General features: G+C 39.1%; 1 protein-coding gene across 2 annotated transcripts; it reads left to right on the forward strand.

Annotated features, from left to right (window-relative positions):
* Positions 1-864: 864 nt before the first annotated feature.
* On the forward strand, positions 865-14,807 carry tbc1d13 (TBC1 domain family, member 13). Of its 2 annotated transcripts, XR_010091997.1 has the most exons (13): positions 865-971; positions 2,615-2,688; positions 2,782-2,822; positions 3,395-3,456; positions 4,375-4,474; positions 5,368-5,450; positions 5,528-5,687; positions 6,997-7,207; positions 7,326-7,489; positions 8,850-9,010; positions 9,579-9,636; positions 9,720-10,195; positions 11,658-14,807. XR_010091997.1 is itself a non-coding variant. In XM_063465369.1 (12 exons), exons 1-12 carry the CDS (start codon positions 949-951, stop codon positions 9,783-9,785), a joined length of 1,203 nt encoding a protein of 400 aa, XP_063321439.1. In that variant the 5' UTR covers positions 865-948; the 3' UTR covers positions 9,786-14,807. The 2 variants fall into 2 exon arrangements, 1 of the variants encoding a protein (XP_063321439.1); XM_063465369.1 differs by having other exon boundaries at positions 9,720-14,807.
* Positions 14,808-14,931: the final 124 nt, after the last annotated feature.

Here is a 14,931-nt window from a genome sequence, read left to right on the forward strand (position 1 = left end):
TTCTTCTTTTAAAAAAAAGAAGCGGGAACCATGGTGAAAGATTGAGTATTAATGTAAACATGACATGATACTTGAATTTCCTGTTTACGTCTATCTTATTTTTTATTGTTTATTGTTTACTTGTTTGGTGAGATTAGTGATGCCAGCCTGAGTGACTTTCATCGTCTGTATGAAATCTGTATGTTTTACATAATAATAAAATGAATAAATATTACTGATTGCATGACAACCTCCTCTAACTGGCCTTTGGAAAGGATAATCATTTCAGACATTCAGCATGCTTAATAGTTCAGAATCAGACTGTCGTTTTTTACAATAGTCTGTTGTTTATTATTCACAAAAAATACAAAAAATTTTCACCATGATTCATGGAGACAGTGTAGGATTATTTTGATTTGTTTCCTGATGTATGTGATGTATGTTTTGTGTCTGTAAAGCAAATTCCTGCAATCAACTACCTACATCTTATCTCTCACTCACTGCGCTGCAAAAACAGAAAGATCAAACAGTCATATTACAGTTGGTGTCACATATTTGTGAATCCATAACTACGTGTATTCAGGCAGCTTGGCATGCAGAAACCCTGCAGCTGTTGGGGGGGGGGGGGGGAGGACTGTCAGCGGGAGTGTATTTATGTCAGATCTATGCCAACATTTACAAAGAAAGGTTTGGGCGGTAATTAACTGTCTTTTCATTTATTAATTAAAAGCTCAACTCGGAGTTCAAAAGCTTTACTCAGAATGTATTCTCTGGAGTAAATCTTCTCGAATTCTTCCGTTTAAAAATGTATTACTAACTGGCCTGCAGGAGGCAGCATTGCAGCCGACAGTGCATTGCCTGTCGGATTTCCTTGGTAAAAGAAGAAGAGAAGTAGGAAGACTTCCCTGTGGCCAATAATTCATTCCTCTTTGGAAACAGTTAAAGGAAAACACCGTCTCCTGTATCGACATGTCTACAGCGTACAGAAACAGGTGAGAGACATCCAAATCTCTGCCCTCGTGAGGGATGTAGGGCGCGCGCACATATAGAAGCTGTTTATTTCAGCAGCTAGCCTCCAAAGCGTAGAATTAGCATTAGCAGCAGCAGCCGCGCTGACCAGACACGAGCCCAGTTACAGCCGCTGGAACACGCGCACCGTGAACGCTAATATGGGTTTTTCAGCTAAAAAGGGTCACCGTTAGTATCGGAGATGGAAAGCGCGCAGGGTGCTTTGTAAACTCAAGTATTCAGGTGTTATGCTACCTCCGTGTTAGCACATCAGGTGACACAACTTCCTCCACCCCCAAAAGGCTAACAATTAGCCACTGTCCGGCTAACGGTATGTGCTGACTTTGTGTTTGTGTCACCGAAAGATTGACAATAAATCAGCTGTTCACACATAAACACTAGACCTGAACGGAAATTACAACACATGTGCTTACTACAAACGAACCAGGCCCTCTGACCTGATAACTGCTCGACAAAAAGACCTTAGTAATGCCTCTTTTTGTTTTTTCTCTTTTGCTTTTTCTTTATTGAGCAAATCTTTTTCGACAACAGTACATATTTTACAGAAGCTGACAATATTACCATGTCTTTGCTGTCAATGTAATAATCAAATCTCAGAGTAAATAGAGCCAAGTAAAAAGAGTCGAAAGCGATGTAAACACAAGCTGAAAATTTGACAGATAGAGGAAGGACGGTTACACAAATGGCAGATTATTATAATAGGAAAAGCAGGGTGTTTTCTGTTTAAAGTTTCCTTTAGATTTCAGGGAAAAGGGCCAATGTGGCGAATGTAGTAGGAAAAATAGTTACTGAGAAAACCCCCAAATTTGTTAGAAGAAAATAGCACATTTTGGAGGGACAAATGGGAACATTACATGGAAATAATAGGAAGAATAATAGGTCTACAAGGAAGAAATGTTTAATTTCTGAGGGAACAATAGCAAATTTCTGTGAAAATACTGAGGAAATAAAACAAAATTAATAAGGAAATAACAGTCAAATTCTTGAGGGGGAACATTTTTGAGGGAAAAGTGACACATTTGCGGGGGGCGGCATCAGTTTTGTTTAAATAAAGGGCACATTTCTGAGTCAAAAAAACACCCAAGTGAGAAGAAAATGGCAGATTTTGGAAATAATGGAAGATGGAAATAATCAACTTAGGGAGGAAAAATAGCAAACGTATGGAGAGAGAAAAAACCAGATCTGTGAGAGGGAGGAACAGAGGCAAATTTGTGTGGACGAAATGGGCAATTATACAAGACCTAGTAATGTAATGAGAATAAATGGAAAGTGTACGAAATTACATTTATTTACATCTGATGAACAGATATGTTTTCTGTGCTTTAAAAATGGCTCAAGTATTTACATCTTAATTCTGGGTTTAATTTTTCCTGTGAGAGATCGGCTCAAACCTCTTTGGGGAACTGCCGTCATGTCCCCGATTGAAAAGTGTTAATAGTGAGCGATGCCATTTCCCCATCTTCATACTTGACTCAGAGACAAGAGGCTGTCATCAATCGTCTTCTAAAACTCACTCTCTCCTGTTGTCTCTCTAACTCTGGTGAGTTAACAGTAGGCATTTGGGTCAGAAATGAAACTGGCTCTAATCTCGCCTCCTTTTTTTCAGGATACAAGAGTTCAAAGTTGCCTTGGCTGAAGAAAAAATCAACTTGAAGACACTGAGGGAGCTGTGCTTCAATGGTAACTGGATTTTTTGAAGGGGTGGGGCTGGTAATGTAATAGTACAATATTCTGTTAAGCTTTACTGATGGAACCTTTCTTTATATAATGCAGGAATCCCTTTTGAAGGAGGCATACGAGCGCTCTGCTGGAAGGTGAGTCGCCCTGCCTCATGGGACCATTTTAGCTTTAACTGGTTGTAATTGTATAAACTGGCGTCTCACTTTACAGACAAAAACATACCAGCAGAATCTCTGGTGTACTTTGAGGAAATGCCTCCAATACTTTATTACCTCATATTGTGAAAGGAAGATGTGCTTCCCTTTTACGGCTGAACACTTTACAGTTTACTGGGCTGTTTGTGTCTAAGACAACTAACAATATCAGGGAACTGATTTTCTCTCAGTGAAATATCCAAACTCCAGGAAACACGGAAAAAATGCTGTCTAAGAGTTTCACTAATAGCTGCTGATCTGTTGTCTGCACTTTCTTTTTAATACTACAGCTTGTATGTCTACATCCCTGCTGACACCTAACACTTCCAACACTCCCGCCACATGAGACCAAACTACAGACTGTATATAAAAGCTGGACATAGCCTCAGTGATGTCACCCAGTGGTTTTGGAGTGTGCAAGGAGCTTTGATCTGTTTGTAGGAGTGAAACATCTTTAATTATGTTTTTAACACAGTGCGTCGTTCTTCTTGTTTTATTTACCTCCTTCTCAGATCCTTCTTAATTACCTACCTGCTGATCAGACCCAGTGGGAGTCTTTCCTGAAAAAGCAAAGGTCAGTGGATCAGTGGATCAAAGAGCTGGTGCTTTGATTTTATTTAGGAGAACCCTTGTTTTGTGTCAGCTGCTCTGAGTCTGACTCACAAAACCTGATGCTGCTTATTATGATGCATTATGGTTGAAGTCGCAGCTCTGTTGTGGTTTCCTCCGTTTCACATGAGAGCACTGAGACCCAGTTTGGTCTTAACCACTCTTTCCTTCGACTGGGGAAATGAGTGAAATCTAAGAGTGTTGAAAAAGGACATTTTTAGTAAATGAATATGCAGCCTAAAGAAGATTGTCTTTTCCATCTCTGATTATTTAGATTTAGCAGTAAGTCTGCTCTGTGAGCTTCCCGATGTTCCATGTGCATATATGGAAAGCTGGAGGCTTCTCGACTCTCATTCACTTTAAATGTGCCGAACTCACGCGTGGCCACACTACACTGTGGCTCTTTTGCTTTGTTTTGTGCATGGTGCTTACTTTGAAAAGATGAGTCAACCTAATTTTAAATGCTGCGGCTCAGTCGAGTAGTTCTTAAACTTTTTGCTTCGCTTCAGTAGCTGGAAAAGGACACACAAGTTTTATCAGTCATCAGCAATCCAAATACAAGGACCCAAAGTAATCTTAAAACTTAAAAAAGGTGACACATACACAGGGGGAAAACAAGCAAACTCAGAAGGGAAACGCTGACAAATTTACAAGAGGAAAAACTGTAGAGTCATTTTTCTTTTCTTTTAGAGTTTAAAGTATTTAATCAGCCAAACTTGTCAAAGAATAGAAAATCTAAAAAGAAACTTTATTTAACTTCAAAAACAGGACGTGAATCCTTCCATGTGATTCACTAATATATGAGAATCTGATGTGACTAATCAAATTCATTGATTATTAATCAATTAATGTATTCTTTCCTTTTCTTCCATGGGTCTCACAGGGAGGTGTACTCCCAGTTCCTGAAGGAGATGATCATCCAGCCCGGCATTGCCAACGCCAACCTGGGCCTTTCCAGAGAAGACGTGACGATGGAGGATCACGTGAGTCATCCTCTGTCGTTCTCTCTTCGCTGCAGTGACAAGCTGAAAGAAATAATGAAACCAAACTGTGCTATAAGTGATAAATCGAAATGCAAATTAGCATCACCTCCCAACAGTTATACGAGTGTCAGATTGAGATAAACAGTGCAGATTCTCCTGCTAAGTGCCATTAAACTGTGTCAGGTGAATATAATTACACAGTGAGGTCTAATAAAGTCATAAAACACTCACGCAAACTGCTGCCGTTTTCAACTCGAGCACTCAGCAAGCAGGAGTTTGGTCTGGGTCTGATTCTGTTACAGATCTTTAGTTGAGGTCTGCATAATAAAGATTTTACTGGACTCGCAGCATTAAATTTTATGGCTTGGCTTCATAAGGTTGTGCTTGAGTGAACCTTTAACCGTGTAAGTACTGAATAATACCTTTCACTTTGTGACTGCTGCCCGAACTGGGCACCAACTGTGTGCAGTAATTTATATTTGCACGACAGCACACAGTGTAGCATAAACTAGAGCAGTTACAGAGGCTTTTTAAACAACCAAATCCATCACAATGAGTGCCTACAAAATTAATCACTCATATGCACATGGCTGTGCTTCATCTGTTTGACTCTAAAAACATGGGAGTCAGAGTCTGAAGTGATAAGAAGCCAAGTTATCTCCATGCACACAGTGCACACACACAGCAGTGTGATTCTGAAACTGTCAGATTTATATTTTGAAGTCACCTTAAAGTCAAATTTGCTCTGCTGTCAGATAAACGCTAAAGAGATGTACAGCACGTCCCTACAGATCACAGAAATATAGATCACCTTCTTCTGTGGCTCTTTGTCATGAGCCACTTGTCTTGACGAGTTTGATTGAATAGTTTTTATCTGATCTGATTCTTTTCAGCCTCTGAATCCAAACCCTGACAGCAGGTGGAACACCTACTTTAAAGATAATGAAATTCTGCTGCAGATCGACAAAGACGTGAGGTAAACACCTTTACCAGCTGTTCTGTTACTTCCTCCTGTTAAATAACAGTAATGTGAATGTGAGTGTTCACCTGCAGGCGGCTGTACCCGGACATGGCGTTCTTCCAGCGCCCCACAGAGTACCCCTGTCAGCTGATCCTGGACCCTCAGAACGACTACGAGACGCTGCGTCGCCGAGTGGAGCAGACGACGCTGAAGGCACAAACGGTGAACTGCAACCGCAGCGGGGTCACTAATGTAAGCCTACATCCAGGGCATGAATGCGATTGTGGGGTCCAGCTCAGTTTGGCTGATTCAGGCCCATCTGTCGAGTTTTGACTTTTCTGCCCCGCTTACAGTACAAACAGGTTAGTTCAGGTACGGTGACGTGCTGAAACAAAACCATCATCCCGGTATTAACAGCAGGAAGGGTTGAAGTTACTCACAAGGCCTACATCAAAGCTGACACAGGTACAGCTGAGAAAAGAAAACAGTTAATGACTAAGAATTTGGACCCATTAGAAATGTAATAGGAATGTATAACTTATGATGGAATGATGATGGCCATCGTCAGCTATTTACATTCGTTTGTTGTACATGACTTTTCTGTAAACATTTATCCACCTATAAATCACAAACCTAAATTACTGCTTAATTACTGCAACACTACATAAAGTTTTTAAAACTACATGTTTACACAGTCACTTAAAGAGGAAATGGTTCAGCATTTTTCTACAGGTCAGGCATTTTAACCCTCAGATTAATATCTGTGATAGGGGTTTTTAATTAACCTAGAAATTTAGATGTAAATGACTGAAAGGGCAATACTTTACCTCAAAGGAATGATCGTGGTTCTTTGGATAATATCTAGACAGATTCCTCTCTCTCTGCCGTGACCGTCTTTCAACCTCAGTTAATGGTGAAAAGTGTAGATGATGTCCTGTACCAGGCAGGAAATAAAAACTTGACAGTTGTTAAAACTTAAACCCCCTGGTGACTGCTAAAACGTGCACATAATGTGTAAACGTTAAGTTTGAGTTATGTGCAGAAAAAGTGTGTGTTCACAAAGCAGCCTTGGTCACACAGTTTGTGTGTACAAAGAAACAGCAGTTTTATTCAGAGGGCAGCAAGATTATTTATGTAGTGGAGAAACCCTGCTCATGTGGCTATGACTAATCAGCATGAGCACCATTTCTCCATTTGTTTCACATATATTTGATATTTGGTAACATTTACAGACATAACTGGCATAAATCAGGTGTTTCCTTCGCCAGTAAACAATAATAACATGGGCACATGTCTAATTGTCATTAATAGCACATGTTTGGTGATAATAAGAGTACATTATATGTGCATTTGGCATATTTGCATTACAGTTTTGTCTGTTAGCATAAAAAAATGCAAAAAAACCCCAAAAACTAGAAGCTGCGTTAATCTTTGCTTCCATGTGATTGGCTGATTAGATATTACCGTTACTGTGCAGTTGTACAGGTGTGCCTAACAAAGTGGTCATTGAGTGTATGTTACTTCAAATCTGTTTCGGATCAGCTGTGTCTCGTTTTCTCAGGTGAGTTCACCTGGAAAGGCGCTGAACCTGTATCCGTCTAATGAGTATGAGGTGCTGCCCAATGGCAGTGAGGCCCACTGGGAGGTGGTAGAGCGGATCCTCTTCATTTATGCCAAACTGAACCCTGGCATCGCCTACGTCCAGGGCATGAATGAGATTGTGGGGCCAATTTACTACACGTTTGCCACAGATCCCAACAGCGAGTGGAAAGGTTTGTAACGTTTAAAAGGGGAAAAAAGCTTACATAAACTCTATATGTTTTCCTTTGGTGATTTTTTTTTTTTTTTTGTTTGTTTGTTTGTTTGCTTGTTTACTGCGGCATCTCACAGAGCACGCTGAGGCAGACACCTTCTTCTGTTTCACCAATCTGATGTCGGAGAACAGAGATAACTTCATCAAGAGCCTGGACGACTCTCAGTGTGGCATTACCTACAAGATGGAGAGCGTGTACTCCATGCTCAAAGACAAAGACATGGAGCTATATCTTAAGCTGGTAAGGTTCACCTTTAACACATTTCTTGTTCCTTCCACTAAACACAGACACAAACAAGTATTTTCTTCAATAAATCAATTACCAAATTAACTTGAAAATGCTTTGTAACAGAGCTGCTTCCAGTCAGCTCTTTTCCAGTTTCTCTTATTGATAAGATACTTTAAAAAAGTAGAAAAGATCTCTCCTGTCCTTCCTACAAGAGTCCTTCCTCTTGTAGGATTTAAATAACTTTTGTCGGACAGTCAGCACTTTTCATGATGTTTCTTTTCAAGCTAATCGCCTGCAACTGCTGTGATTCTTGGCTGTTTGACAGACTTTCTTCTCACTCATCAGGAATTTATTTCCTACAAAGCAGCAAAACAAACTCCCACAGGTTAAACTGGGCTGACCAGATACCTTTAAAGCCTACTGACTCTGAATTACTCAACATGAGCTCTCACAATCAAAGCAACTTGTAATTTTCATGTTAGATTGTATGTAAAAGATGATGATTTTTTAAAAATTATTATTATTATTATTCATTTATGTTTTGGCAAGAATCAACCTCTGGGGATGAAAATCAAAGCCAGTGCTGCAGCACCACAAGCTAATTTCTCTCGTGGTCTCTTGAGGCTGGCTCTAAAAGCGAGTTAGTCCCCATAGACTCTTGGGTTAAAATGTCCAACTTTTCAGCAAAAATAAACGCCTTTACAGCCTTCTAGAATGTGACTGACAGGTGGATGGTGACACATTCATCTGTAGCTGCTAGCTGTCTATTAGGTTTCACCTCAGCTAATTGGAGTTTCAGAACTGGACCTCTGGACTGTATGGTGTTTGCATCTTCTGGGCCAATTTGCTGAGGATAGGCCTAGCAGACAGGTAAACACTGTAGCCAAGCCTGAAACTGTAGACCTGAGCGAAATCCAAATGGATACTAATAAACCTTCCAACTCCAAATAGCTCTGGTGACAATGGCTGCCTGGGTGTGAGCCCACTGGGAAGTATTCTGAGTTACTTTCAACAACCCAAACTAAGCCGTTTCTGGCCAATACACCTAGTGCTCCCAAAGCAGCACCCATCGGGCACACTTCTAATTCACTGTCAAAATAATACTTTTTTTTCTTGATCAGCTGCAGGTGCAAGGAAAAAATAAACAGCCCTTGGAATTACCAAGATATCTACTTTGATTATTCATAAATTCATACTTACTCATAATTATAAACAAACACAATCAAAACAAACCAGTACTGCTGTGTTTTCTTTCATTTATGGAACAGCTTCACGTTCTCCCTGCAATAAAATTTAAAAAAAGTAAAATGCAGATTAAATTCTTATTAAAAATTGTTGCATTGACTTCCTGTGTGTCTCTCCCCCCCCACAGGAAGAGCAGAACATCAAACCACAATATTTCACCTTCCGCTGGCTCACCCTGTTGTTATCTCAGGAGTTCCTCCTGCCAGATGTCATCCGCATCTGGGACACACTTTTTTCTGACCAGGACAGATTCCATTTCCTCATCCTGGTCTGCTGCGCCATGCTCATGTAAGTCTTTCAGACTGGATTGAATTTATTTCAGTTATTTTTATATGTCATCAATTGGACATCATTCTCCTGAGATTTTTAGAGCCAAATACAATAACTTTAGTTTAAATTTATAAATACAAACATGCAAGCAATCCAGGTCTTTGTCTTTAAGACATGCCTCTAGTTTTATTAATTGATCTGTCATCTTTATAAATATAATTGGGTATCATCTGCATACAATAGAAACGGTGTTATTTTCTAATGATATTACCTAAAAGCGCACAGAGCATGAAATGTTAATTATTCTAAAAGATTATGGGCAGACTAGGTTTTCAAAGTCCGAGTCAGGGTGCTATTTAGCATTACAGTGTTTTTTTGCAAAGAGGAAAAATGACTCGACATTCTTTGCAGAAGTACTTGAGTTTTGTGTGAATTTAGAAGTAGGCATTAGTTGTCTTGCTTCATAGATGGATATAAGTGGGTGTCATCTGCATAGAAGTGTATGCACTGTTTCTTTTTTGTTTGTTTTTTAAATAACATTTCCTAAGGGAAGCATTCACACTGCGTCAACTCCTCCTTCTCACAGACTCATCCGGGATAACTTATTGGCTGGTGATTTCACAGTGAACATGAGATTACTGCAGGTACAACTCTAAAGCACACAGTGTTCATGTTCAGACATGTAGCTGATGCTACAGGGATTAATTGGGCTGGATATGTCTTTCAGGATTACCCCATCTCAGACGTCCACACCATCCTGACCAAAGCCAAAGAGCTGCAGGATACGTCCTAACCTGGTCCTCGTCCTCCCGCCTTCTCTGGTCACGTGTGGTAGGTGCGAGTCAAAAACAAAAAGGAAAAAAAAAAAACAACAAAAAAACATTTGTCATGTCAAATGTGTTGTGGATGGACCTGACCAATGAAGAGTCTGCACAGATGTTTGGGACCGCGTGCAAAACTTGGGAGGACATGCTGAAACTTCCTCGAAATGAGTGGAGGATGGAGGGGTGCCATGTGTCATAATGCATTATGGGAAAAGGCTCCCTTGGTACGTGCCTGTCCTGCTTTCTCAGCCATCTCTCCCGTGGAGACAAATGAACGTCTGTAGGGAGGCGGGGCCACAGTAATCCTACACTACCAATCGTAACCAGATGTGTTCAACGAAGGAGCCAAGAATTCAAAGGAAACTCCCACTGCGATCACGTATGTAGTCCGATTGAGTTTAACTGTGTTGAGCAGTATGTGCATGTTTGTTCTTCTAAAAAAAAAAAGTTAATTTTCAATTATTTTTGCTGATGATAAGAAACATGTATGCCTTATCTTTTGAAGGATGTGAAATGGGAGATGGCATTTCTGTGTATATTTTCACTCTGACATCAGAAACATGAAGCGATAGGTTCCGCCTGTTATCATCTCAGCAATGCTTTCTAACCTTTTGGAGAATCACAGCAGAAGGAAACTGCTGTTGAAAGAACGGTGTTGTTTTTTCACACTGAACATTATTTTCACAGCAGTTTTTTTTTTCCTCTAGCCCAAAGAAGCAAGTCTCACAACTACATTGGGACCAATGTGCACTTAATTTTAATAGTAATGAAATATTAACAGTATGGGTTAGTGATGTTCTTAATTTCTGATCAGCAATCAGTCCAGCTTCTGGAAATTGCCAATTTAGTGTCATCGACCAATCGGAGGAAATGTGTGAGGAGCTAAAACAGCTCGTTTGAGACAGAAGGATTAACCGAGGGGCTTTATCAAAGCCCAGTGTAAGATAAAGAAGGATTATTCTTATCTATGAATCATGCACAGTTGCTCAAGTAACTTAAAATGAAAAGAGGGCGTTTTTTTTGTTTGTTTGATGTTTTTGGATAGTAAGGAATTATCTTTACATTGCAATGCATCAACCAAACAGCTGCCTTTTAGGCAAACTTCAAATTTGAAATTTGAAGACATTTTCTCAAAGTTGGCATGAAACACTTCTTTTCTACTCTTCTTTGCTACAGAGTGCAGTTGTTCAGTCAGAAAGGAGGCTTGGCTGTTTATACCAAAATAAAAGCCTTGCTAAATTTAAGTTAATCACTTTTGGTTTAGACTGATGATGTTCAGTGTGAAAACGGCATCGTGGCTCATTGCACTTTTCTCTTCTGATGTGCACGTCTGTGTCCAGCCTTGAGCTTGTAACACGTCAGTGAGGAGAATCGATGCAGAATCAGAAAAGAAGCGATCTGTTGAAGCTTATTGAGTGATAACGCTCATATGAAGGCACTCTGTGTGGATATTTGATCTGAACACGGATGAAAAGAGGTCATTCTAACTCTAAGAATTTGTAATGTAGCCCTACATGCACAGGCCTAGCAGGCACCAGGGCCATTCAAGCGCAGTGTTTATCATCTTTACAAACACTTCTCAGAAGTTGGTTTGGGCATTAAATAATCTAAGCTTTCCCTGTCTGCTTTTTATTTTCTGCTTCTTAAAATTAAACCTAATCTTACACACTATAGAAACATTACTTTTCTTCATTTACTTTTACCTACAGTCTGTAACAGTGCTGAACTTTGAGGAAGTGTTAAGTTGCTCTTTCACTTAAACTGAAAAGATTATTCTTGCTCAACTTATCATAATGAATCAAAGTGGACCTGTTCTTCTTTTCCTGTTTCCTGTCTCATAGTTCCTGCTCCAGTGGTGGATGTTCATATTAAACACGGCCAAAGTTTCAAATAACGAGGTCAGTGTTTGTACAGTTAGTCCCTCTGACACCAAAGCTCAGGCTGCAAAATGCTCCAGACACTCATTTTTTTCTACTTTTGGACTTGCATGAAGTCACAGAGAAGGGACGTCCCTAATACAGTGATGTTAAGCACAGACGACCCACACACTTCAGTTGACAAGGGGCAGGCAGTCAGAAGAAAGTTGGCTTAAAGGGGGAGGAGCTAAAATGGCTAGCTTGAGATCTAAAGGTCTGCTCCAAGGCTCCGTGTAAAATAAAGAAGTATTATTTTGAACTGTGAATTATGTAAAGCTCCTCTTGTAGAGTTCAGGAAAAAACTGGAGCTGGAATTTAGAACAATGCATCCACTTAAATCTAAAACCAGTAAATCTCAGAACCTGAGAAATGGCTGTTTTGTTTTAGTTTTAGTGATCGCTTTTAACTGTCAGACTTAATATAACACTAACTGTTAATCTAACAATAGCTTCATATGGGAATATGTAGGTAAAAATTAATGAATTACACATAAACTGCTTTAACACTTTGAGATAAAGTCAACATTTGTGAGAAAAAGGTGATGAGGTGAATCCAGATATAAAGTTTTTTCTGATGGAAAAAAAACACAAATTTTCTTGCAAAATTATGACTTTAAAACGTCATTTTGGCTTTAAAAAAAACTTCATTAATGCTGAACTTTTTTTTTCTTTAAATATCACTCTTCTTACCTTCTTTAAACCTGCAATGACCCATAAATTCTGCTGTAAAAGTGATCTAAGGGTGTTTTCACACCAACGCTGTTTAGTCTGTTTAAATCGAGGATGTGTGAACATGGTGATCACAGCAAATCAACCACACCGAGACCCTTTGGAGGTGGTGGTCACGGTGCGGTTCCAAATGAATTCCAGAGTGGTTCGTTTATGGTGGGAGCGTGATCCAACCCCGATCTAAACCAACTACCAGGTCTACGCTACAAGTCTGAGCTAAAAAACGTCCAAGAGTAACATATGGTTGGAGTCACAGTACAGACACATCTGGTCGCTGAGTGGACCGAACAGTTCACTTGTATTCATCTCTGTGTGAAAACAGACCAAAGCACAGGGAAAAGCTACAAGTTTACAAACTCATCACTTATTTAGACCAGATTAAACGAACAATAGGTGTAAAATCCCCTAAACTAACAATAGAAATCAATATTTAGTCAAGCTGGAGATGATACGTCGCACTTTAAATGAAATGACAGATCTCCCAAAATCTGTATTTTCAGATTGTCTCAAGTAATCTGAGCTGTTTTTGTTTTTTTTATTAACCTCCTAAGACACGAACTCTTCCACGACATGCATTTTTAATTTCTCTTTGATATTTGGGCATATTGGGGCCCGATGAATGTAAAAACAAAGAATTACCAGATTTTTTTTTTTCCCAACCTTATTTTTGTTTTTAAGAAAAATAAGAGCCACATATGAGGATATTCGTTTAAAATTTTGATAGAACAGTAGCAGTATAATGTCCTCGTAAGTGGATATCAGGCCCATATAGAGCAAAATTGAGTATTTTAGTCTAAATAACCCAAAATGTGATGTCCACATATGTGGACGCCAGGTCCTAGGAGGTTAAGGAAAACTGGAATCATTTTTTTCTGTACAATAATTTCAGTTTATTTAATGAAGCTGTGCAAAATATTAGGCTGGAAAAACACATTTGAGCTCTGTTTTAAAAACTGCAACCAAATCAGTATTAGACCCAGGTTTCATAATGTGAAGCCACAATCAGATATTTAGTCAGCAAGATTTTTTTTTCTAATCTTTCCTGACAATAAACTACAGAAAACTTCAAAAAGTGCAGTTTGGGTAAAACTTTCAAGGCTCATATGAGACCATGTGAGATATATGGCTGCTTAAAACAAGTGATAACATATAACCGGCCTCCTTTCTACCTGCACTTTGATACCAGGGTTGTCCTCCAGCTGTGACTCCAGCTGTTTAAATGTGTTTTTCAACCACAAAAATATTTAGATCTCAGAAATCCTGGAAAGATTAAATAAATAAAAAAGCACCAAATTTCATCCCAGTTAATGTCCTGTTACTGTACAAACAGCCATGGTGTTAAGATAAAATTATAAGTAGCTTCAATAAATGCACTGGCGTTATTGTACAAACAAAAATGCACTGATTCTGAGGAGGTCTGCTTGGAACTTTTCTCATATTTTGCTGATTTTACACAACAAATCTTCCTCACTTCTTGTTGTACTTTCTAACGTCTTACTGTCCATTGAGTAGTTAAGGGTTCGGTCAGATCTTCCTTTTCTGTTTTATCTTATAACAGACGAACGTTGAGGCCAAAATTGCTTTAAGAGAGTTGACTTGAGAGGCCCACGTGCTGAAACCATGTTTGTTAACATGCTTAAAATGCAACATCACTGTGACTGATATGAGGTTAAAGATCAGTAATCACGTTAAAAATCTGAGATTAGTTTTTCCCCCAAATAATCACAATTATGATTTTTACCATAAATAGCCCTGCCACAGCTACACAGGTTGTTCATATTTCTGCTGACACTGTTAAATCGATCTTTCATGTTTCTGACTCCGCGAGGAACAAACGCACAACTACACTAATCTTTGTTTCCTGACAACCTGCAGCTGAAGTAAAATCTGCTGTTTTTGGTTTTTTTGCATCTCAAGAAAAAGCCGGCATGAAAATTAAAGTATTGAAGTGTATTTTAGTCTCATTAAACCACTTCTGAACATCTGGAATATTCTGTTCAGTGTGAAAGAGCAAGTTTACGAAGACCAAAATTATTCTGTATTTTTACCATGTTGGGATTTTTTTATTTTTTTATTTTGAGGGACTGTTACTAGTTAGATCCACATGCTCCTCTTTTAATGTGTATTTATTTCCCCTGTGTGTGTGTGCGCGTGTGTGTGTGTGTGCGTGTGTGTGTGTGTGTGTTGAAGGGAGGGGGTGATGTTCTCTATACTCTCAAATGTCTTATATCAGTTATATGCATGGAATGGATTTTGTAAGATGATTTTTGTAAAACGTCTCCAGTGTTAAGACTTGTAAATACGTTTTTACATGTTTGCAGACGTGCATTAAAATATTAAAATGAACAATGGGATAAATCACATGCCTCTTTCTTTCTGGTTTCAGAATAAGTCGGATTCTGTAAAATTCTGTCTATGAGGACCCTACTTCTCCTGTGGCCTCTGTAAATACTTTCATGATGAGTTTATGA

This window comes from Pelmatolapia mariae, linkage group LG20 (assembly GCF_036321145.2).
Source record: "Pelmatolapia mariae isolate MD_Pm_ZW linkage group LG20, Pm_UMD_F_2, whole genome shotgun sequence".
NCBI lineage: Eukaryota > Metazoa > Chordata > Actinopteri > Cichliformes > Cichlidae > Pelmatolapia > Pelmatolapia mariae.